Source organism: Betta splendens, chromosome 5 (assembly GCF_900634795.4).
Source record: "Betta splendens chromosome 5, fBetSpl5.4, whole genome shotgun sequence".
Classification (NCBI taxonomy): Eukaryota; Metazoa; Chordata; class Actinopteri; order Anabantiformes; family Osphronemidae; genus Betta; species Betta splendens.
The window spans coordinates 16719312-16745046 of NC_040885.2; the positions used below are offsets into that span (position 1 = coordinate 16719312).

The 25735-nt window shown below is 48.2% G+C and overlaps 2 protein-coding genes across 18 annotated transcripts in view; one reads left to right on the forward strand and one right to left on the reverse strand.

The window, feature by feature from the left end:
- LOC114855320 (olfactory receptor class A-like protein 1) overlaps positions 1-25735 on the reverse strand; it is a 99576-nt gene that overhangs the window by 9022 nt on the left and 64819 nt on the right. The window contains exons 3-4 of one of the 15 annotated variants that reach the window (XR_008694744.1): positions 3783-3919; positions 2106-3627 (exon numbers count right to left, since the gene is read on the reverse strand). The exons of 13 other annotated variants lie outside the window; for them this stretch is intronic. The gene's annotated coding sequence lies outside the window, so the exon portion shown is untranslated. Of the gene's footprint in view, positions 1-2105; positions 3628-3782; positions 3920-25735 lie in introns of those variants that run through there. One more of the 15 variants, XR_005897704.2, reaches the window with a different exon arrangement.
- LOC114855266 (plexin-A2-like) overlaps positions 14922-25735 on the forward strand; it is a 56486-nt gene continuing 45672 nt past the window's right edge. The window contains exons 1-2 of one of the 3 annotated variants that reach the window (XM_029150285.3): positions 14922-15215; positions 24037-25390. In XM_029150285.3, the coding sequence (XP_029006118.1) occupies positions 24167-25390 (1224 nt within the window). In that variant the 5' untranslated portion in view covers positions 14922-15215; positions 24037-24166. The remainder of the gene's footprint in view (positions 15216-24036; positions 25391-25735) is intronic. The other 2 variants (XM_055508993.1, XM_029150282.2) reach the window with 2 other exon arrangements.

Genomic DNA, 25735 nt, shown 5'->3' on the forward strand with positions numbered 1-25735 from the left:
CAACTCCAGGTAAGACACGCACCGCTGTGTTGAGACTTGAAAGACATTCAAGATGTGGTGCTTCCTACCGAGCAGAAGATACCAGTGTAATGAAACAGAGCCGCGTAAGGAGTGGAAGAGAAAAGGTCGGGTCGCCGAGTTTGTGGAGGAAAACAGCACGAACGGGCAGAGAACCGCAGTCGAACCTGCCCTGACGTGAACCAGGCACCAGCCTCAATGTGCATCTCATCATTTATTACTCAGGGGTGGTTGGTTCTGTCCTATCTCCATTCAAGTAGTCTTAGCGAGATCAAAATCAGTAAAATGAAAGATACATTTCAGGAAAGAAGTAAATGTATATCAAGGAAGAAAGAGGTTCAGCGACACGTCAGTTTGCTGAGATTTCTGCTTTGATGAGCCCATCCAGCGTCCCTGAGGGAGGATGATTCATCCTCAGCGCTGTGTGAATGGATAAGCCCAGCGCCCTGATGTTAATCTCTCTAAATGATTGTGGTTAAAAGGCAGCAACACGATGCAGCTCAGACCGAGGGTGTGAAAGTTAAATGAAACTCCAGGAATAAGAGCAGAACGAGGCCTGGGCCGCTCAGCGAACAGAGCGGGACGCGGCCGCGCCTGCATCTGCACCGAGGCCCAGTAAATGAGTTTCCCCTTCTTCCCATGGTTGAACTAAACTCAGCTCAGTGGCTGTAGCCTCATATTTACTGTTCAGACATGAGAGACATCTGCTCTTTAATCTTAGTTTAATATTAATCTTCCAAAACGTTCCAATGTTCATGTTTTACACAGAACAACAGCTCGTCCCCAAACGTTTGCTGGATTTATACATTCGCAGAAACTACATTCCTACTTTGTGTCTTCTCCGCAAAGGTGGAATTTTCCATGAGCCACTTCCCTGTAGTTGGCTGTGGAATTCAGACAAGATGGAGCAAGCCGCGGCTTCAGCGCCGTGCGCCGAGGGCGTGAGCGCCGTGCCCTCCTTCTTTCCCTTCAGGGCGGTTCTTAAGCTTTTACTAAGTGTGTCTTAGTAAAAGCCTCAGCAGCCTTCACCTTCCCATTTCCTCCAGTAAAACCGTTCAGAATGGGACGCTGTTTATTCTGCTCGTGCAGTTTGGGGCATTAATTAACGTCAGTATGTGTGTGTGTGTGTGTGTGTGTGTGTGTGTGTGTGTGTGTGTGTGTGTGTGGAGGGAAGTCTCACAAAAGCCCTAAAAGCTGCAGGACGTCTCAACGCTGCCATTAAACAGCAGCCGATCGCAATCTGTGCCTCAGAGCAACACGCCTCTTTCAACACGCTGACATAACAGCCACATATCTCATACGACCGCTGCTCCACTCGCACGTAAAGTGGGGGAAATGACACTTGGAGCTAAAATTAAAGTCTGTAACAACATGTATGAGGACGGAGTCCACATACTTCCCTCTGCTGCTGCTGCATAGTGAATCCAGACGCAGCAGCGAGTAATAATGGGGCCGTGGAAGACGAGGTGCTGGAGCAGGGAGTGGCTGAGTGAGCTGATCCCATAGAACCTGCCTCTGCTTTCACCCGCTCACGGCTGAATAGTGCATCTGATGGACCGCGTGCACATCCTACAGCTGTTGTCAGAGTAGTTACCAAACGCAGCCGCGCTGAGTTCAGAGGCCGAGGAGGACTCGTTTTCCACGCTCTGAAACGGACAGACTCACAAATCAAACACCCCCCCCCCTTAAATCACAGAATGAACATCCAGCTCACTGTGGAACTTTTGGGTTGACTTCCAAAGTATTGGCCTTGAGCCCAAGTGCACCTTGAAGCAGTAAGAAGCAGGAGGAGGAGACGCTACCACCTGTTGGTTGTTTATGGTATTACAGCTAAGGGGTAGAAGCCTCCATCTGTGGATGCTCTCCTTTAAACCCTACAGCAACAGCTCAACAAGGGAAAATGTTACTTTGCTAAGTTACACAGCAACAACAAAAACCCTGCAATCAACTGATCACTCGATTCACTTCAGTTGCAGATGTTCATGGCTTAGACTTCATGAGGCATAATTATACAAACATCAACATTTAGCAAATGAGTGGAGATGTTTAATGAGTGACTTAAATGATTTTACCTTCACGAGGACAAGGTTTATTTTGACCTGTTGCCTCCCACTGTTTCAGACTAACTCTGACTGCACAGCTGGAGTTACACTTCGTCCTAATTGGTCCCTGACACCACGAATTCTAAAATGCATCAAAGCATTTTTGCAGCTTATTCCCAGACAAACTCACTGAACACCGAGGAGCTACTTTATTCCAGGACAAAAACATAACTAACATAACACTAATAGGACCAACAAACACAACAGCTGTTAAGGATTTGAACAGACGATAAATGACTCAGTGTTGTTTAATGGGCCGTTCTCCTCAACCTGCAGAACCAAACCACCTGCACCACTGACGTTAGTCATATAATAACATGACGAAGACCTTTTAGGTGGGAAGGTCTGTCGCTACAGGTTAGACTTCACAGGCTTCACAGAGATGGTGGTGAACCATTGCTTTAACACTATACAGATGCAACAGCTACAGCAGGAACGTCACCTGAACCTCCTGTATCTGTCTGAGTCCCTAGGATTTGACACCATTTTGAGCAGGTTTGCTCTTAGGGATATTTACACAGCAGTGATCTTCAGTCCTCCAGTTTTTATTGAAAGCATCTCACCGGTGTGGAACAGAGGAAGAGGAAGGAGAGGACACACACACACACACACACACGCACACACACACACACACACACACACACACACACACACACACACACACACACACACACACACACACACACACACACACACACTGGCAGGTGGACGGAGTGAGACCCTCTCACCTCACCTTCTCCCTCCACCTCTCCTCCAGCCCCCTGTGGTCCTTCAAGATCCTCTCATTAACAGCAGAGGGCATTGGACACATCACCTCATCGCCTCCCCACAGGACCCAGGTGCTCCATCTGACCTTGGAAAACGTCCAAGCCAGCAGCACATCGGGCCTCGGAGGGGAGGCAGGTTCTGGATGTGGGATGAAGGTCAGCGTGGTGCAGGCTGCCTGCATGTTGAAGAGCTCTGGCTCCTTCCACACGGGGGGAGTTTTCATGCTGTCACTCTTCTTTGACCGCTCACACAAAAGCTCTATGACATTCAAACTTTTAGTGTCTGATAAAGGCTTTATAATTGATGCCTTGTTTGTGAGACACGACAAACGTGGCGGCTGCCTTTCCTTCAGACTTACAATGAAAAGGCAAAGCCGCTCATTCAAGTAAGTGCCTGAAAATACGACCCTGCTCACTTGAAACACAGCACGAGAGGCAGGAAAAGAAAAGTCCATTACAGAAAATGGACTCTAATGTAAAATCGACATTTTTTTTAAGATTAGCTTCTGTTCATTGATCAAGTTCTCTGAGAGAAGAACAAACAGAGTGAGGAGTGGGAAGAACCCTTTGCTCCTGCATCTACTGCAGCTCAGAAATCAGTGTTTAATCCTCTGAAACTCACCGTCTGTCACTGGTAGGAAACAATCGTACACATGAATCTCTGTTAGAACAGCTTTAATCGGCATCACATTCTCATATATTCCTGCTGCTGCTGCAACGTCCCCCAGGAATTCATCAATCTTTAAATACATAAGCACAAAAAACATAGAATCTTAAATTGAATCAATTAAATAGATTGTAATGAAATGTAAAAAATTCTGTTCAACAGTAATAATTCACTGTCTGTCTTGGTTCAAACTGCTGTGCTCTAATCAATAAGTTCCCTCTCGCCAACCTCACAGCTGTCTCTTCCCGAGGCGCCCATAAGCTTCCAGCTGCAGCAGCGATTCATAACCTGAGCCTGTGCTCAGAAGCAAAGCACCAAACATGTGAGGATGCTGCAGGTGAACAGACAGTCGCTGCCCTCCAGGTCTGGTGGAGAGAAGAAAGCACAGACTCAGTGCACTGCGTGGCCTGAAACAGGGCTCTAACTGAATGCTAATGCATCTCTGTGGCCCTGTGCTTGTATGTCACCTTCACCACAGCCCTTCATTCTCTGCTACCAAGTCGCCAGAACGTATTCACAGAAGTGACAGCTGAGCCTGATGTCTGCATCCCCGTGTGTTTTTCTGTCAGAGCAACCTCGTTTTAAACCTTTGGGCTTGTTTTGCTGCTTTAAACTTTCATAAATATTTTCTTTGCATGTTTTCCTGTTCCAAAAGAAAGCGGCAAAATAACAACGAGAAGTGAATATAACTCCTTTGGTGACATCACTGTGAAAGCACAGGGGACATGTTCAGTGGATTCAGACAGTCCTGTCTGTGTGTTCGTGTGGTATCGGAACAGATCTGACTCCAACAGACTCCAACATCAGCAGTAAGTTCATACTGATGAGTCAGAGTGAAGGCATTTAATGATGTGTGTACTTTAATAACCTCCAGTCCAGCTTCTATTTCATGATACTGCTCTTTTTCTCCTACAAACTGAGGTCAAGATCTGCCAGCAAGGCGTAATAGATGGCACAACAGCACAAAAGTGACGCCTGCCAAATGTGGATGTATGCTTTGTGGCTTGTGTGCAATATGTCACATTTGCAGCGCTTTAAGGTCCTTGGCGCCGCTCCTCCCTGAGAAAAAACATGCTGTTCTTTGCTACGGCGCATTATGGAAGGTTGCAAATGGGCTAATTTGTAGCTTTGACAGCCTCAGTCTCAGCAAAGGCGGGTAGTAATAGGTTCTGAGGTGCCGCTTCAGCGACTACTGTGATGGGAATGCTTTGGCTGAAAGTAGGCATAGGTCAGGCTTCTCTGGAAACTCTGACAAATTAAAAACAGGAAACCTTTGACATTTATCATGTCTGGAGTCTGCAAAGGTCATTGCCTGTAGTTGCTGCTTTCATTTTCCTCCTCAGTCCCCTCCGGACATGCTTTGCTGTGATTGCTTATAGCTGCTGCTGCTGCAGGAGCTGAGAGTTCAGAGCAACACTGAACTCCTTGCATGACGACATTCCTCATGCACGGAGCCGATACACGCAATGAACAAAGATGCAAACTTGTGGAAGCTCCGTGCTGCAGCTCGGCTCCGTCCTCCCCTTCGTAAATGGCGCCACGCCGCTTATTAAGCGGCCAATCGCGGTGATTAGGCACCACATCAGTTTAATCAGGAGCACATTCAGAACTGCTGTTGTGTAAGGAACGAGCAGCGTAATGTAATACCGCACCAGAATTTATTTCAGCTTTCATTGCGATACATCATTCCACACCATAAACAGGGAAAACTTGTAATCCCACTGGACCATGACCGTCTCATTTAAATGTTAATATAATTCCCATCATTCATAATTTAATGTGTGCCCTGGCATTTTCCATTCATCCCGGCAATGCTATCTTATGTGACAAGCCAATTTACTGCTGGAGTTGACCAAATTGCTTTAGCATTGTAATCCTAACACCATAATAAATCCTTGACATACTGTTCCTCCTCAGGTGATGGAAAATAATAGAAAGTCGTGGACGTTCACAGTTTTCATTGATTTCCCTGCTGTTACACACACCGCGAGATTGTCCCTTTAAGTCAGATAAATACAGGGGAGAAGCATTACATCTGACAAATGTGACACAGGTGCCTCTTTGCCCTCTTGTTGTCGTAGGTGGCTTTAGTGGGGCTGAAGGTTGCGTGGGTGGGAGATCACGGCGGCGCTGGGAAGATGAATCCGACAGATTATGGCTGTGAAGGAAGACGAACGCTCGCGTTCCAGGCTTAACGCTGGAAGGTGTCGCTCAGCGTGACCTTTCCGGGTATTAGCGCGACTCATAACCCGAGCGTCTGCTTGGCCCGGCTTCCAGCTCCATTTTCCCCCACGCCATCAACGATGCTCGGCCAGCATCCAATTGACCTGATCACCACCAATAACTCCGATAATCCCTCAGTTCTCATTAACTCCCTCGCACAACTTGAACTGAAATTTTAATTCTGCAGGCGCCCTCGGCGCCGGCGAGGTAGCTTAACCTTTGATAATATGTCGGCACGCCTTAGCAGAGAAAACCCAGGATTAGTCGACTCGTGGAAACTATTGTGGGAGAAAAGCAGCATCAGAAGTTGATCGTCATTTAGTTGGAGGAATATGAATGTGAATTCACCCAAGATACAGGAAGTCGAAGCTCCAAAGCCAGCGATTAAGATGTGTAATCCTGTATTAATTGCGGAACAGCAGCATAGGTTTGAATAGCGATGACTCACTGTGACATACTGTCAATGTCAATGAAACCAAGCCGTCAATGTGCCCAAAAACACTGCAAGATATATTTTCATATTATAATGATGCTACATTGTCCCAGTGTGCCTTCTGTTCGCTCAGTGATACTTGTTGCTGTTTCTGCACCAAAAACATAATCAGCAAACGCACGTAGGAGCTATTCAAAGAATTCAGCTGCAGCTGAACACTAGAGGTAGTCAGAAACTGGAGCCAAGAAGTGGGAAACTGCAAACCGGGCTTCGTAACAATATGCACACGTAGCAGAGACTGACACAAGCATCCAGTGCTGCACTCACGCATTAACAATGTGCTCATAGGAAGCTGCTACCGAGGGCAAATACTAAATCACTCTGCTAACAAGGAACAATCTGAAATTACGATAGCGTCCTGATAAAAAAACATTAAGTGAAATGAGAGACAGAGGAAGAAGCAGCCAGGGAACAGTGTAAAATGTAAACTCCTCTGTTTGCTTGAAATAAAGAGCGACGACTCATCTTAAAAAGAGCCTTCTTACAGTGAATCCTTTCTTTTCTCCCTGAAGAGGTTTCTTCGTAGATTCCTGACAGCTGCGTGTCTGCGTCTTCCCCTCCACTCTCTGAGTCTGACGTCCCTCGCAACACAGCCTTTGGACGCAGTGCGTTTTAAGAGACAGACGAGAGGAGATGATTCATTCATCAGACAAGGCCCCGGACACGAGTCCCAGCTGACCCGCTGATCACGAGGTTTATATTGCAGATCCTTTTCAGCGGCTGCTGGGCTACAGTTATTAGAGCTTTCAGTGGAGGATGGTGTGCAGGTCATCATCGCTGCAGCGGTGACTCAGTGTGGGGCGGCTTCACCTGCACGCCGCACAAGCTAAGTCAAATATCAAACCAGATAAGGAACTGCAGGGATGATAGTGTGATATGAGGGTCAGATGAGCCTGTCAGGGCTGTAATTATTTTCTTCCAAGAGGAAATATGGATTTGGCCTCAGGTGTGTGTTTTACTGTGCCTGCGAGCATTTGGTGGGTAAATGTGTCACATCAGAACTTTGCAGAGGCATATATATATACTCATCAAAAACTTCAGTGATTGCTTCGGAATGCCAATTTCACAGAGCAGTGCAGGGAAAGAGTGAGAGCAGCTGTCCGTGGTGCTGAAATCTACGCAGAAGGATATGTGTTGGGCGACGTTCATCATTGGATGGAACCATAGATTAGTCCACACTATATGAATATGACTATTCTATTAGATTAATAAAAGCCTGATACACAGTGGCCATTGGAGGGAGTGCATTGATGGCAAAGTGCCTGATGGACAGATTGGAAGGCTGTGATGAGCATATGCAGTTGCAGGCAGATGAAATCATAAACTCACGGTGTCTGTAATGTATTTTCATTTCATTAATTGTAAAAAGGTTCTTCTCACATTCACTGGTATATTAGCATTACAGTATCACTTGCTTATGTTGCTTTCTATAATTCCTCCAACACCTGCAGACATGAGAAACATGATCCCAGGGACAGTTAAATTAGCAGCATTTGTTCTTGTGAGTTTTCTTTCCTAATTAAAATGGCATTTTCTGAGTTGTTGCTTTTCTCACGTCTCGGCTGTTTACTGTTATTATGATTAAACCAGCGGGGGGGATGATATGATCATTATCCTTCATTTTATCTCAAGCTTGCGAGTGAAAACATGTTTTAAATTACGACTTACACTGGGTGCAGCTACTGGCAATTTTAATTGACTCCACAGAAGAAAGTGCAAACAAATGTTACGCTTCCAGGGAGATCAACCACTCGACAACAGATGAAGAGTGTAGATTTAAAACCAAATGGAGTCAAATAAGTCTTTTTGTTGGTGACGAAAAGGTAGTTTTTATGACTTTCTTTCTCCGTCTAGTTCCACACCGGGATTTTAACCAGTTTAGAACGTGCTGTCATTCTATTATCCAGCTACAGGAGGGAGGAAGTGGTGTGAAAGGGGGCTCAGCGTTGGAATTCATCTCCTCACCTCACCTCAGCTGGTCGAGGCAGGTGATTCATCCACCGCCTGCTTCAGATGAAGGTTAGTACAATTAAAGAGAGTTCCTTGTATACACAGTGCATGTTATAGAAACAAACTCATCTAAATTCACAGTACAGTCGCATAACTTAAAGTTTAGAGAATTAACACGTTCCCAGAAGCCGTTGCTCACCTTTAGTGCAGAAAACAAGCCCAATAATGAAAGTCATATGTTCCACCGATCCTTTCCAAAAAACAGCGCTTCCTCGGCCTCGCTTTCTTTTATTTGCTCAACCACTGTGCAATGATTTCCTGTGCCGGAAAGCCTCAGATAGAGGCACCACACATTAAACTCCATTGTGAGCCCGCGCTTCATCTTCCCGCTGTATTGTGAAAGAATCCAATAATAAGGTTGAAAGTGAGAGAAACCCTGCAGAGATCTAATCAGCGCCACACATTATATGGAGCCAGTGTCCAACATATGCCCTGGCAGGGCTCATCAGCCACTATTTTCAGAAGCCAATTTAAGAATTATCATCACTCCAAGCCTTTGGTACTCACCCCCCCACCACAGATTAAACCAAACTCTCCTCTGACATTTTGTGCTGAGGTTTCAATAGGCGACCTAGAACATCTGAAGAGGGGCCAATTCAGAGGTGATGCCGAGCTGCTGCGTAAATGTCAGCGACAGACATTTTCTTCACTCCTTCATTTTCCCATTCAACACCACAACACTGCACCTCTGCCCCCTTTCTGACCAAACCAACTGACTCCATACGACTCTGAGGAGTCCTACTTTATATTTCAGCACATCCATTTGTAGCTGCAGGACGGATTTCGGTCTATTCCTGCTGAATATTTACACATGCAGCGCTCTTCCTTCAGAAAGGAAAAGCCAATTTACATTGCACACAAAATTAGTTTCCCCCAATAAGCCAGATGCAAATGAATTCTCCTAAACAAGGTCAAACATATTCAAGATTTTCTGTCTTCGGTAAAAAAGGGTGTGATGTTTGTGTAAATATGACAGATTCAACATTAAAATAAAACGTGGTTCTGGCCTATAACCCCTTCCCAACAGACTTCACTGTGTCCTATAGATGAATTCCATTCTATTTAATCCACCTCTTTCATTTACTGCTTGACATTTCTTGTACATAAACAGTCAGACGGTGCAGTGAGGAGGCGTTAAAGGAAAACATCCTGCTCCACAGGGTGTGGGGAGTGACCTGATCAAGTTCTGTCCACCTGTCTGCAGAGGAGGTGACCCTCACAAACAGGCAGACATACACAACCAACAGGTTGAGCTGCTGCTCAAGCCAAGCGTGCACAGTCTAAGTAATGCACAGCAGAGCGACGGAGCCATAAACTCCATGGAAAGAACAGGTCAACTGAACTGAAACCCAACTTGAAACTTTATCTGAATCCAACCAAGTCCACATCAGCACTAAACTATTCTGCTCGTCTCGTTCTGCTTAGTTTCCTCAGTATTTACAGTGTGAATTTATTGCAGCCTAAGCACAAGAATAAATGTGAAGCCACAAAATGTCAGCAAATGTCAGTTGATTAAAATGCATGAGTGATGGGCAAACTGGGTGTTTTCATATCACATTCACACACAATTGGCTCCCGCCCTCCGCCCGTCGAGCTGGAGGACGCAGCATCCTGCAAAATGCCTTCAGAGTCAATGAGGGTAATAAAGCCATGATAAACAGCGAGCGCACGTAAACAAATCAGAACATTTCATTTAGACACTGTTGCACTCTCAGTTCAATCAGTGGAGGAAGTGGGTTGTTTATAAAGCCCAGATACCGTAGGTGGAAATCTGCTCCTTATTTCTCATTTGTCAAGAGCTTGAGTGAAGTCTCTGTCACATAATGGGCAGATTTATTTTGTTTGCAAATTAAATAAACTGAAAATGAAAAGAGCATAAAATAGTGAGTCATTTTATCTGAACTGAACTTGGATGAAACTGGATGCAACCTTGCCTGCAGTGCTTTGTGGATTTCTAAGGTTCTATTTTTCACTTTTCTAGTGACTCACCATCAAAAAACAGTGAGTCAATGACACAATAACACTGAAATCACTTTAAATGAGATTCTATGTAAAAGCTTTTAAGCAACATGTCAATAATAAGCCTTAATCATTTACATATTTCTACTGTAATGTACGCATATAACTCACTATATCAGTGGATCAGTTACTATTTAATGATTTATTAGTTTTATGATCTAATGTTTCATACACGGAGCTCAGAGCACGTTACTAAGTCTCACAATATACAAAGATATAAGAGTATGACCAAAGGAAGACACAGAGCTCGGTCACCCTGGCACTCGCATGTATGCAGCATGTGAAAAGCCTCAGCGCAGGTGCAAATTGCTTCTGTGTTTGCGTTTCACTGAGGTGTGAATGTCAGAGGGACTGACGACAGCCTCCTGTCTGTTAATGTATAGCCTGAAACCTCGCATGCGTGTATTAAAACCTTAAGGTGGTCATTTGCTGTATCACCAGGCTCGACCTAAAACCTTGACAGTCCTGTTCAACAGGTTGTTAGCGACGTGTTATATTTTAGATATGACGTTCTAAAATCAGTTCATTAAAAAAATGAACAAATTTTCATGAAAGTTAATGTGTCAGTCATTGTTAAACATTGATGTGTATTGGATCAGACACGTTTCCAGTTGGGATTTAAAAATTGAATTACAAATATATGCATGAATGGCGGGTCAAAGATTTTCACTCAACTAATAATTCTATACAAGAAATCCTTGACATTATTACTTGACATCAACATCAACATCTCGTCTAACGTCTCTTGTACAGAGTCGCAGGCTGCTTTTTAACTGCAAACACTGTGAGGGAATCGCGTTGGCAGCTCTGGGCGCATTCGGTCCTGAATTGTCGTCCACTTTAACTGCTACAACATAATCATGTGACCCAGTGACCGGCTGCTCAGGCAATCACACATCCACTGTACAACACAACCTGTGTTTGGCAGAGGTTCAGTCCTGCTCCGGAGTCCGTAGCATCCATTTTGTGCCTTCACGCTGAAGCGGCGTGTCGCTCACTGCTGCCGCGCCTGTCGGTCTCCACTCAGAACTAATGAAAGCTGCGTTTGTGCAGCACCTTCCATCCAGACTCCTGCAACGTAGAGTGCTTCACGGAAGATGGAGAAGCCAAAGACAGGACAAAAACACAGGCCGTGAAAGCAGTTTGAGACTAAAGCTCATGGCAAATAGTTCTCAATGAGAGCAGATGTGGTAAACTTTAAAACAATAGGTCCTGTTTCCAGATTTCTTTCGAAAGGTGTTAACAACGAACTGATAGGATGAAAGCAGCTGTTTGTGCGTGGGAGCGTAGACGCCGTTAATGTGACGTTCAAACAGTCCAGATCATGTTTCACATTCACTGTTACAGCGTTCCAGGACAAAGACTAATGTGTCTGTCACACATAACGCTATCACAGCAGAACGCTGGCTGGATTTGCTGCAGTGCAAACTTCACCAAATCTAATGATGAGGCAGAATCTAACGTCAAACTCAACCCTGGACGTTAGATGGGAAAAAGGCCGTAAACGTGTGGAGGAGCTCCGGCGGAACAGTGAACTGCTTCTGCCTCAGTTTGTTGCCTTTACACAGTCAAGCTATAAATAATGGGGCTGTGAAGCTACTGCAGACTGTCACAGAAGTGCGACACAGAAGTGTGAGCGTCTGAGGCTGCACCTCTGGGGTCTTTAGCAGCGAATAAGTCTCTCGGGTTGTTGGCAAACGCTTGTTTGCAGTTCATCTCTGTTTAACAGATATTAGGACAGTTTATGTTATGACACAGCAGGTACCTTAATTCACTCACTGCAGCCTTTGTTACAGTAGGAGTCTAAATCACAGAAAACATAATAGACATAGTGAGACACCCGTTGATGTTGATTGGTAATTTACTTCTCATGCCTCATGAATATTTATGTGCCCAAGAAATGTGTGGGACTAAAATGTAACAATGGTGACATTTCATATTTTGTCAATCAGAACAGTCTTTCTTGTACAGTGCATCACATTTGTTCTCAGTAAAGGCTTCACTTCTGAAGACAAACTGCTGGACAATGAAGCTTTATCAGCCTGACTCAAAATTAATCACACACGGGAGCAGGTGTACGTGGAATGAAGTGAAAATAAAGTCTCACGCAGCGGCTGTGTTTTTACTGCTGCAGCAGCATTTCATCCCGTCACACAAACATGTTATTAACCCGAACGTGAACCATCGCCGCCACGTGAAAAATGCACCAGGTGCTACTTTTATTCTGAGCGGACGGCGCGTCTGAAAATGTTTATGTCACCAGTGCAGCAGAAAGGAGAGAGAGAGATTTCTATGAGAAGTCTAAACAGGAACAACAACAACACACGGAGGAGGGAATCGATATTTTTTTTTCTGCAGCATAAGATGCTTTTGATGAATGTCTCATTATAATCTGGAGATGATGGATGTGAGTCAGATAAAGCCTGGTGTTTATGCACGATTGTTTAGGCAAAATGAGCGCGATGAGGGCCTCTCAGTGCTATTCTCTGCACAGTGAGGTGCAACGGCTGGGAGTGAAAGGTTTTAATGGTTTTCAGTTGGTATTATTCTGTGTGTTATGACAGCTTGATTGGCCCCGCGGTCTTCCTTTATTGCCGTTCCATTTGCATTCGCCTCCCTTTGCCTCCTTCCACCGCTTTGTGTTGTTATGGTAATTTTTTATGAAGTACATCGCATCCAGCCGGCTGCACCACTTGGGTCCTGTCTGCGAGTAAAGCCCGGAGCAACGGCATAATAATCTTAATGAATACATCAGAACAATGGCGTAGTAAAATGCCAGGCGTGCCAGACACGCTAGAGCCGTGTGAGTGACCGCCGCGGTTACCTGAGTAACTAATTACAAGCGCTGATGAAGCCGTCGATGTCGGAGTGCCCTCAGGTGCTTGACTGAACCCACTTCTGCTCCATGGTGTGTGAGGACCGCGTCACTGCTGCGAGCGGAGCCGGGCTTCACCTCCGAGTGGTGCCTGAGCTGACGATGGAGGCATTTTAACCCCTCGGGTGCCTGCTGCCGAGCTGGACGACCCCCGTGGAGCCACATCGGGGCACAAAGACACAAGTGTGTCATTTTGGAACCGGTTTTTAGGGAGGGATTGTGAAGAACTTGTGACTGCTCAGGTCTGTCATTGAACATCTGGAACATCTGCCTGTCCCACAGTAGAAGAACAGCGTTCCTCTTGCTTATGACGTCTTATAACAAAAGGCCTTTGAAGTGTGTGCGGTCTGGATTCAGAGGGCACAGAACAGCTTCTTCCATCCCTGTTGCACCTACATTTTACATCATTACCTTGAGCAGCATTGACAAACACACACATTCATGAATACAGTGAAATGCGTTCTCTCCTTTTCACTCTGTCGTTTCTAAGAATCTTTCAAACATTCTAAAGGTTGCAGCTTAAAAGTTCTTTAAATGCAGAATATTAAAACCATTGTAAATGCAGCGTAAAAGCAAAAGGCCATCCTCATGTTGCAGATGCCTGACGTGTTGCTGTGTGTGTGTTGGCAAACTGCACCTATTTAAACCCCTGCTCGTGTGCAGGAGCGCTGCCTGGAGTCCGTGTTCATGCTTTTGTTTGTACGTGTGCGTTTTGCCTCGTTGTCCTGAACCTGCAGTGTGTGTGTGTGTGTGTGTGTGTGTGAGTAACAGGAGGTCATGGCTGCAGTACCTGAGGCTGGGCCAGCGAGGACCAGCTGCCATCTGCTCAGCCCTCAGGGAGTCCAGCGCCCACCCAGAGCTGCGCGGCCCTAACAGGTAGCAGCCTGACACCCCCAACTCATCTCCAACTCACCAAACGACGGGTAATGAGGGGCAGACAGCTGGCTGATGGACCCCGAGCTCCCCCCACCCCCAGCAACACCCCGAAAACTGTCAAAAGTGCCAACTGAGCTTTTCAGCCATGTAAGCAGTTCTGTGGAAGCGGTGAGTTTTATGAGGACACACCATTAATTGCCCCAGTGTGTGTGTGTGTGTGTGTGTGTGTGTGTGTGTGTGTGTGTGTGTGTGTGTGTGTGTGTGTGCAGCCTCCTGCTCCATTTACACACAGCCATAAGTGTCTGGAGACTCAACTTGGATGCAGCAAACAAACGAGTTGAATAACGAGGCTTCTTGGGTCAAACAAGGCGTCGCAACATAAAACGTCTGCTTTTACATACGTCGTCCTACAGATGGCGGCGTTTCAAAGGGAACCTGCGCCTGCCGTTCTGCGCTAGACTTCTGGATTATCAAAAAATTCAATTCAATGCAAAGTGTGGGCAGAACCAGTGGAGCAGACAGTAAAACCTACACTAAAAATAAAAGCACGAATACATGACGTTATCAGTCCGTCAGACCTCGCGGACACGCCGCTGCGCTGTGTATAAATACATATGTCCACAGCTTTTCGGTGCAAACTCATGTTATTCCTCCTGCATTAATGTTTAACGTTATAAACGGTTCGCACAGTCAACTTTGCGTCTGAAAGGCAAAATGACGCCTATTGCGCTGCGCTCAAGTTGTGCCAAAGGATGACGCGACGGAGGCTGGGTCTGAAAACGCACACTGTACGTGAGGTGCAAGTGAACTGATGGGTGACTTCATGTAGCGTCCACGCGTCAGAGACGTGTGTGTGTGTGTGTGTGTGTGTGTGTGAGAGAGAGAGAGCGGCAGCCTGTTAGAGCGGATCAGCCCTGCACGAGGAGGTGGGAGGGTCACTCCACTCAGCCTCCTGCTCCGCTGCCTCCTCCAGACGCCCACCGTGGTCCACGCGAGTCCACAGGCTGCGCGTCGCGTCGCGTCGCGGCAACGTGTAACCGAGACCCATCGGCAGCTCTGCGTCCACGCGCATTCACCGAGCGAGACGCGGGACGCGGGACGCTCCCGACAGATGCCGGCGACAGCACCGCTTCGGCGCTACTCAGGAGTCCGCTCTCATGTCAAGGTGAGTAGTCGATCCGGCGCAGTTAGCGGCAAGTTCCGTGGACTTTGCGCACTTTGGGTGCAGTGAAAATGCCGCACGTCGGTTATTAAAGTAGCTTCTTAGCGGCCACCTGTAACAACCAACAGACGTGCGCCGAGGCTCCGGGAGCAGAGTGACTCCAGATGCTCAGACTCAGACAGGAGGCAGAGCACTGAGCAATGGTGCAATTCACCCAGTCATCAGTGGCAAAACGAAGCCCTGCACTTCAGACAAAGCCGGCTGGAGCTGCTGCTTTAGCGGCTGAGGTGGAGCCTGAGCCCTAGGAGCCCAGCACACGCTGCTGTAGCGAGGGCATCTTTGTTGAGGGCAGGAGCGGGCGGCGGCGGCGGGTTGGTGGCTCCTTGACTCAGCCTCATGCAGAGCGCAGGAACCCCCCCTTCGCCGCGTTCGCTGCCTCCTGCCTTATCTGGCCGGCCAGTTGGACTCTCTGATTCTCCTGGCCCCTCCAGAGCGGCCAAAGCCCCTCCAACGGGGGGCGATTGGCTCCTGTCTCGGCTCGTTCATGCCAGTCATGCGCTCCAGCACTTTATCAGCTGCCTGCTAATTTTAGAATTTAAATGAATGTGCACATTAGTTCCACGTCGGTCTTCAGTAATAAATGCAACTGAGGTTCAGGTTGTGGTGATTTGTGTTAATCTGGAGGGTCGTAGGGGGTTTAACCGAGTCAAAGTCCTAATTAAACCAATGTTAAAGCCTTATGGCCTCTAGCAGACACATTTGGTCCTACATGGAAATGATGGGGCTGAAATATCTGTCTCTGATATTTGTGCCACTGCATTAAATCCGTTAAAATGCCTGATTAGAGCTGAGTGACGTTTTGTCCCGCGCCTCGGGAGGATCCAAACAGCACTGTGATCAGTTTTCAAAGAAGAAATCACTTTTATGAAACATGAAGTGTGTGGCTCGACCTGCGAGGCGAGGTGCGTCGGAGCTTTTTCAAATGCCGCCAGAGGAACAAAGGCCGCGCCTGAACTCAGTGAGGCAGGCGTCCTTAAAGTGCATTAAGCTGGAGTAGTTTGACCCTGGAGGCAGCTCCGGTCCGGGGCAGGTGAGATCATCTGGAACATCTGTCTCTGTCGTCTTCACCCACAAGGCAGGAGTTAAGTGTTATCTCTGGCTCCTACAGAGATTGATGAGCTTCACACAACCACTGACGAGCAGCAACAAAACACCGCTCCAGCGGCGAGAAGCAGCCTTTGATTAAATGACCACCGGTCCAATCTGTGGCATTGATTTTGGAGTTGTGTGAATATCAGGGAGCACGATGTGGGTCAGGGGCAAAGGCGACGCGCAGCCGCTGCGAGTGCATCGGGCGAATTAGTGTATGTAACGCAATTACACGGTGTGTGAGCGCACAGCAGCCACGCGGCTGCAGCCCCGTAGCTGGAGACCCCCCACCTCCAACCCCCACCGCAACCCTGGTTGCCCACGGAGACGCTGATCACACACGACTGTTCAGATGCTACAGCCCGAGGAGGCAGACGAGCCCCCAGTGTGTGTTTGCGTTAGAGTTGGCGATCGTGAGCGCGGTCGGTACAGCGTGTGTGTGTGTGTGCGTGTGTGTGCGTGTGTGTGTGTGTGTGTGTGTGCGTGCGTGCGTAGCGCTCGCTAGCGCGTCGTATACATCAGAGAGCAGCCAGAAAAAGAGAAGTGACTCAAAGCGCGAGAGAGGAGAATACTGCAGAACATCAACCAGCGAACTAGCACTGCCGTCCCCACTCTGTTCTCTCCTTCCTCCTGCCTCCAATCTTCACGCTCGTGCTTATTTCAGTGTGTGATCCCGGCCTGGAGGGAAGTGGATGTAAAGGTAGATAAAGGTGGGGAATAGGTGATGCAGAGCTGGAGAGACGAGCGAGAGGTGGAAATAGATTGGCAGCGGGAGTGAGAATGACTAATAAAGACAGGAGAAGACGGCCAGACGGGGGGGTGTGGGGGGGTGAGGGGGGGTGAGGTAAGCATGCAGCTCACCTGCCAGATGGCAGCTTTGGCAGCGCTCAGCATGCAGCAATGGCGCCCGTGCAATATGCTGCATCGCCTCCAGATTGTCACACCGTTGTTGATACAAACAGCGCAAGTTTGCTGATGTGTGTGTTTTGCATGATTTCTTTTTGGCACTGGTCGAAGCAGACGACATATGGTCATGAAGAAAAGCTGAGAAGGTTGAGGGAAGTCAGGCTTTTCCTCATAAACCACTGAACGAGTCTTCATTGTGCTGGAGCCGTTTCGCTGGAGTTCCTTTTCCTCGTTTACACATTTCCCTTGTGGTCGGGGACGGCAGAATCTCTGGGGGAAACGTCAGGACCACCGGTGATGAGCTTGACTTTTTACATGAATGCGGAATCCGTTCCCACGGGAGAACCCTGTGGCTGGTTAGTGCAACATCTGCAGAAAGGTCTCCACGCGCTCACCTACACGAGGCCCAGAGCCTGTGTGTTAGCAGAGCAGCAGGGCTTCAACCGGGGGGGGGGGGGGGGGGGGGGGGGGGGGGGGGGGGGGGGGGGGGGGTAGTGGACCGGCTTCATAGACTTGAGAGGTCACTCTTAATTTGAGCACCTCTCCTTTATAGCAGGACACATTATACGTAGCGAAGGTGAATCTACCTGTGTTGCTAGTCCTGCTGGATCTCTGCACTTCAACCGGGTCGTTCCCTGAACAGAGCCGGTTTCTGTGCATTTGCCCAAAATCAGCGTCAGAGACTTAGAAAATGAGACAGTTTCAGAGTCAGGACAAGCTGAGCCGGCTGATCACCGAGACAGACTGAAATAATCTGGGCAGATGCTTGTATTTGTTCAGCTTTTGAGTGAATTGCCACCAAAGGATCCTATTTGCACTGCAGATTAAATGTTAAATGGGTTTTGAAGCCGCAGATACTTAGAGGAAAAGTTCTGTCAGAGCGGAACATGCAGCACCTCTCCTCCTGCTTCCTGTTTGTCTTCCCCTCGCTCTCCGTCCCTGCTGCCTCCTATTGCTCACAGTGATTTGTCAGCAGTGGAGGCAGCAGCTGTTCTTTTTGCATTGTAATTTCTTTGATCGTAATTATTCGTGCCAGCTACCTCCAACCTGGCATCCTCCACCCCAAGAAGCCGTATGGGCAAAGAGGGAGGGGCCCAGGAAACACATCGGCCTTTTTGGAATCATTTCTGTGATTTCCGTGTGCGGAGATGAGGGAACGACGGACATACGCACTTCACATGGACACGCTGTGCTGCGCGTATCGCTCCTCTCATTCAGCCTAGTCTCTTTCAAATGCAATGTTCCAACTGTTTCCACTGCCAGATCACGCTGTTTCACGCATGCAAAAGCAATACAGCCCCGCACATCTGTAAGCGAATCAGTCGGGGCTGAAAAATGGCTTAGTTCTACAGAAACGGCAGCGTCAAAACAGACAGAGACTCAGAAGATGGGAGCAGACTATCAAATTGTTGCAGCGCTCGTGTCTGGATGTCCCACTGAACCAAGTACAAATGCTACAATAGCAAAGAGCCGACTGGAGAGGTTTTTGGGACTAGACTCGCGGCTTTAGAGCACAGCTCGCATTTCACCACGTTTATTCTCCATTCGCGTCCGGTGAGCGGTCCAGAGAACACTCCACGGCCTGGTCGGACTCCTCTGTTTACCCTTTGTTGTTCTTCTTGCACTTAAGTAACACTGAGGATCGGGGGCGCCGGGCGGCCGCTGCAGCACATGCTCGGCTCCGAAGCGAAAGAAAAGCTCGCTCTGTCTTCTGCTGCGGTCACTGAATTATAGAAGAGCCTCTATTGCACTTGGGCTGCATGGGTTTTCATCACGGCGCTGGAGGTCACTTTGACTTTCCTCTTTATGCTCATCATACATGCAGCGCCAGAGCTTCTGCAGCACAGGAGCCTGCTTGAGGTCACCATTAAACAGGGAAGCCCGACAATGAGATTTATGAAGAGTAGACAGAAGCGAGGAGAGCGAAGGGAGGAGAAAGGCATGCATGGATAAATCTGACTGTAGCAGCAGTGCCCTTCATCTGGTCCCTACCCTTAACAGCAATTTCAGATACACCACTGTATCTGCATGTATAATGCATATGCCCTGAGATAATGGCATGCAGCGCAGACAAGGCCGCTGACTGTGTTGTGGTGATAGGTTGGAATCGGTCCCCTATGTCACATCTGCCTCCGCCCGGGTCCCCGTCCCAGCATCCTGCAGTTATTAGGGGCCGAGCATGTTGCGATGACATAGTGCCGTTTTACTGTTCCCTGCAGACATCCATCGGCACCATTAAGATCAGTGGCTGGATAGAGAGCCATAAAACGCAATATCCGCGCTGACCGATAAACTAAACAAACAAGAAAAAAAAGAAGACATTTTTACTTAAGATAAAATCACGCTGGGATCCAGAGAAAAGTTTCCATCCAACGTAAATGAATTTACAGGAATCTCTCTGCGGTGCCCAGAGAATAGTGTAAATGTTGGTGCCGTGACGACCTGAAGCTGGAGCTTTGTCCTCTAAGTGGCAGAGGTTTTTTGGGGTGAGCGCTGCTTTTTGAATGTATGTGGACGAGCCTAATGCTGGACGCTAACCACAGGCTAAGTGTCACACATCGCAGTGCGTGGAAGTGTGGACGACCCGTGGGTGTCTGAGGGTCCACGCGACCCCGTAAGTCAGAGCCCGGCGCCGTGGGCGGCCTCACGCGCTCACACATCAAACACGGGGCACTGATCGCAAAACACTGCTTTTTCCAATAAACCTCACTGGTTCCCCTGTGATTTAATATGACATTCACTTAAAAGTCATCGCTAATAAAGACGGCATTTTCATGTCCTAATTCCCCGACTCATCACTGTAGGTACCAGCGACAGCCCCTGGCTCTGCTTCGCCGGCTCCCTCCTCCCTCCTGTCTGTGCCACGTTTGACCTACTTCTGTCTCCACAACATTGTAAACAGATCTACTAATTGCCTTCATTTATTCATTTGGAAGTCAAGTTCTGTTACGGCTGGCACCCTCCCAGCTCATTCATGTGTAATGTGTACAATGCCCCCCCCCCCAATGCCTCAACCACGTAGCGTTGTGGAGAATGTCCGTATCCCATCAGCCCGTGTTACTGTACATACAAACAACATGCATGTTGTAAAACCTCCCCCTCGAATCTAAACTCAGCCGTAAAATGTTACTTTAAAAACTGCCTGAACTTTTATCAGCTGCCTCGTTTAAGAAAACCTGCTGACAAGAAAACCTTTGGCTGTATTCATTTGTGCCCGGCGGCTTGTAATCATGTGGACAGAAGCTGTTATGACTATTGTAGTTCAGACACTTTTCCACCCCTGTGGTCTCGTACCGTTATTGCTTTTGTGCCGCTTTATAAATCTAGGCCACAGAAAACAACAGCGACAAAACATGTTTTTATCACCTCTGATGCAAGTGACAATGACTCCTATTGTTGACTAAGTGTGGGAACAGAGAGGTATCTTCTGACCTTTGGAAAGATCACGGCGCAGTCTGCTCTGGATCGCACACAGATCTATAGAGCACAATGTTCCGTTAAAGATCCGTTAAATCTGTCACTTTGGAGAGACAATATTGACCATGTTGTGATGTTTAACAGCGTGAAAATGACATATTGTGATTTGAACGTTGTGAATTTGATCAGCAGATTTCTGTCCACCAATTATCACAGGAAACGTGCAAATGACACAAACTGAAATAATTACAGCTTATTGGAAATTCCACTAAACCCACTGTACTAGAATGATTTACCACAACCAGAATGTCTTCTGACCCGCTGGTTGCACACGGCTTCATGCTATCAAACTGGCGAAGCTGTGAAAATGACGCACATGGACAAAGGAACAAAGAAATACCTCATAGGAACATTTTAGTTCATGTCTGATGACAGATGGGTCAAACAAACGAGCACAAGAAAAAAAGTGAACTATCCCTTCTGTCCCATGAATCACGCCTAACAGGCTGCTACAGACGCCGTGACAGCGCTTCACCCCCGATAAAAGCTGAACCCAAACGATGCATTTGGTTCCAGCGCACTCGATCCGGGTCAAAGGTCGTGCTGGAGCCCGGCTTCTCCCTCGCCGCCCGCGATCGGTGCCCGCCGCGGGCCGGCGTCCCCAGAGGCCTCAGCCGAGCGTGTTCCCGTGTGCGAGTGTGAATGAGTCACGTCTGGGCTGGAGCGTGTCTGAGTGGCGAGGCGGAGAATTCAGCGGGGAGGACTGTGCGGGGCGAAGAGCTGTCTCTATAATCCAGGGTAAACACTGAGCAGCATGACTGCACGCCTTAGACGTGACCAAACCCGGCAGAACAGAAATGGATAAAACGATGAGGCGGCCGCTCGCCTGCACGCCCGCCCAGCTCCCGGCGCCGCCAGCACCTTCTAATTTCCCTCCTTGTGTTTCTCCTGCTTCATAATTCCTCTGTGGAGCTGACGGGGGAGTTTCAACACTAAATTAACCTCCGGGTGGCACTGCTGGTGTCTTGTTTAAGGTCACGGCAGACTCAAACCTGACTTTTCAAATCGCTCAGTCTGCCATTTGCAATTAGACCTCCAGAGCCCGGCCTTCCTTGTAATTTTTAGTTGAGAGAAAGACAGCGCTCGAAGGTTCCAAGAGATTGCAATGCAAATTACACCAGAGGTCTTTACCTGGACGAGACATTCAACATAATAGGATTCTGTTAAATGCCACAAAGACCTTGTTGACTGAGTGAAATAAGAATCACTTCTCTTCTCCTTTACTGGCAGCTCCGGAATATGCAAAAAAGATTAAGTCAGATTTCTGGGTTGAAGCACGCCTACTTACACACAGCTCTTTGCATTACATCCAAATCCAGCATCCTGTTTCACACTAGCAGCAGGAACGTGCGAGCACTTTAAGGACTAAAGGTTATATATTTTTTTAAGACTATTTGGTGCGACTCAAAACAAATACATGACACGAATGCTGCAAAAGAGATTATATTTTAGATTAGGGCGCCATCAGACAATGAAAATGTCACTGCATCCTCCGAAAACGTTACAAAATACCGCAATAACCTTTTCATCAAGTAGTCACGAAGAGGATGAATGGGCAAGAACTGGTTCAGGGACTCTTTAGCTTTCAAAGCAGATGAGCAGCTGAAAGAAGGAATTTGCTGGACACCATTTTGTCCAGAATAAATAGGCTGTAAACACGTTCTGACAAACCTCTGCTTTCGAAGGTGTGATGAAAGCAAAGCAACACAGTTTGCAAGTCCAGTCGGTGCACTTTACAGCAGAGGTGGATTAAGACAATAAAAAGCAGGACAGGAGATTGATCCGTAGGAGTTCGTGTAAATGTCACGCATCATGAATAAGAAGGCAATCAATAAAGTTCAAATTGAAACGCAGGCCTGAAGTGCGTGACAGATATTACTCTTCGTCGTCCAATTACTGGCGGAGGGACTCTCATACTGCGCCTGGCAAACGGAGCAGCGCAGGTCAGGACACTGGAGCGACTCCTCCCCCGGAGTGAGCGTGCCGGGCACAGATGGACCGGGGATGCTGGAGCCGGGCTGGAGCCGGTCCAGAGTCCACCCGCCCGCCTCAGCCCAGCCGGACGTCCTGCTCGCCAGCCCACGGCGAGGCCGCCGCATCCCGACCCCGGCGTTGACGCCTGTCTTCATTTAACCTTTACTTCTAGCGCGGAGCCGCGCTGAGGAAACAGCCTGCGTTTGTTGACTCCGGCCAGCGAACACGGCTGCCTTTGAGCTCAGGCCTTCCAGCTCTTGGCAGGATATCTTTACAGGACATTTAAGGGTTTTAAGCGAAGCAGGGTGACATATTTAGAAAAAAAAAACAATAATATTGGCAGAGTGTGAACGCACCGTTGGTGTCGTAATGGAGGGGACAAAGGGGGAGATGGAGACAACCTTTGGATGCCGCGCACGCAGGATTTAGGATGATGTAGGTGTCAAAATTTACGGCCTGTCATGCGGCATGCAGGCAATTTTATTACTCCATTAATGGACTTCGATGAAGTAATGCCGTGTGTGAAGCCTCTTTATGTAGGTGTCCTTTTTTGATAGAACCCTGTTATTTTTGTTCGAGTCAACCTTTGTCTCCCGTGTGATAAACACCTTGCAACCGAGCGGAGTGAAACGAAATCTGTAAATACATCACACGTCCTTTAATCATCCGTCCTCCTGCTCATTGTGCGTCTGAGGGACAATGTCCCCTGGAAATATCTACATAAAATATGCTAATGAAATTAAACAGGGAAGTGTGAGGTTTGATGCCGTCTGGCTCTGAATCTCTAATGACTCCCTGCCATCCCTGGAAAAAACCTGATTAATTTAGGAATGTCGGCTGCAGTGGAGAGTGATTAATTCCCCTTGGATTCAACCATTTAAACGAACAAGGCGGAGGGGAGAAAGAAAAACAGAAAGCGCAAAATATGGACACATAATTAATACATTTGGATCATTTAATTAGCCACCCGAACAGGGGGAATCTGCAGCTACATTGTGTCACTGCTTTGTTCAAGTAATAGGCCTCAGTTAGCTCTCTCTTACAGAGAGGCAAACATAATGAGCCCCCCTGTTGATGAGGGGAACATTGGACCATCTCGCAGGCCAGTAAATATGGGGAGACAGTTTGAACAAATGATTACTTGTTTCTTTGATGTCTCATGTGTCTGACTAAGCAGAGATGGATGGGAAAACAAGCACATGTATTTCTAGGTTTTGGATGAAGTGTCTAATGATACCCTGAGAGCAGATTTTCATTCTCCAAAGATTCGAGGATTGTTTGAGCAAAAAAACAAACCTCTCACTCTTTTCTCTTTCAGAATGATGTGAAGACCACTTAAGGAGGACAGGACCACACTCCAGCTCATCTGTTCAGCCTAATCTTGCTCCTCGCTGACACACAACACTAGGCGTTTTGTCTGAGCTGGGCTTTTTTGCAGACCTGTGGGAATGGGAACGTGCTCGGATAAAAAATGGACTCACTGCAGCCTCGCTGAACGTCACAGGTCTCTAAAGGTCATGTCATGGCCCGTGGCACTGTGGCTATTGACTCTAATCTCAGTGAATGAAAAGATGGCCGCCGGACAGACTCTGAACGCCTTCCTATCAGAGAAGAGGGAGTGGTCCCTCAACCACCTGACGGTGCATCAGTCCACGGGGGCGCTCTACATCGGAGCTGTCAACCGCATCTACAAACTGTCGGCCAATCTCACTCTCCTGGTGTCTCACGACACGGGACCGGAGTACGACAACAAAGCGTGCTATCCCCCGCTGATCGTCCAGCCCTGCTCCGAGGCCCTGGCCTCCACCGACAACGTCAACAAACTGTTGCTCGTCGACTACTCCAACAACCGGCTGCTGGCCTGCGGCAGCCTCTACCAGGGCGTGTGCAAGCTCATGAGGCTGGACGACCTCTTCATCCTGGTGGAGCCCACACATAAGAAGGAGCACTACCTGTCCAGCGACAACCAGACGGGGACCATGTTTGGGGTTGTGGTGCCGTCGCAGGGTCAGGATGCCACTCTGTACATCGGCACAGCCGTGGGCGGAAAGCAAGACTACTTCCCCACCATCTCCAGCCGGAAGCTGCCGCGTGACCCGGAATCCTCGGCCATGCTGGACTACGAGCTGCACACGGACTTTGTCTCCTCCCTGATCAAAATCCCCTCCGACACCCTGGCTCTCGTCCCACACTTCGACATCTACTACATCTACGGCTTTGCTAGTGGCGGCTTTGTCTACTTCATGACGGTGCAGCCAGAGACCCCAGAGAACGGGATGCCGGCGGGGAGCTCCCCCGGGGACCTGTTCTACACCTCGCGCATCATCCGCCTCTGCAAAGGCGACAAGAAGTTCCACTCCTACGTGTCGCTTCCTGTGGGATGCGTGCACAGGGGCGAGGAGTACCGCCTGCTGCAGGCCGCCTACCTGTCCAAGGCCGGAAGGGTTCTGGCCAAGTCGCTCAACATCAGCGCGCAGGAGGATGTCCTCTTCGCAGTGTTTTCCAAGGGACAGAAGCAGTACCGTGACCCTTCAGATCACTCCGCCCTCTGCGTCTTCACCATCCAGGACATCAACACGCGCATCAAGGAGCGGCTGCAGTCCTGCTACCAGGGAGAGGGGAACCTGGAGCTGCACTGGCTGCTGGGGAAGGACGTGCAGTGCACTAAGGCGGTGGGTACTTATCTTGGGTGAGAAGGACACTAGACCACAAAGCTGTACACATTTACAGTACATGTGTTTGGTAAACTCTGACTGCAGCCAACAGACTGTACTTGGTGAGACATGCAGCTTGCGCTGCACATGAGAGACGCCATTCAGGTTTTCAATAAGCCACAAGTGCTGGAAGGGATTAATTGCACAATGCTAATCAGTGGAGTTTTGTATGGGGCTTTGATTTCATTCAGGGTTGGAGGACTGACTACCAACTTCACCCCCACCCCCCGTCTCCACCTCTCTCTCTTCTCTCCTCCCTCATGGCTGTCAGCACTATATGAACCCTCTGGGACCTGTTCTTGA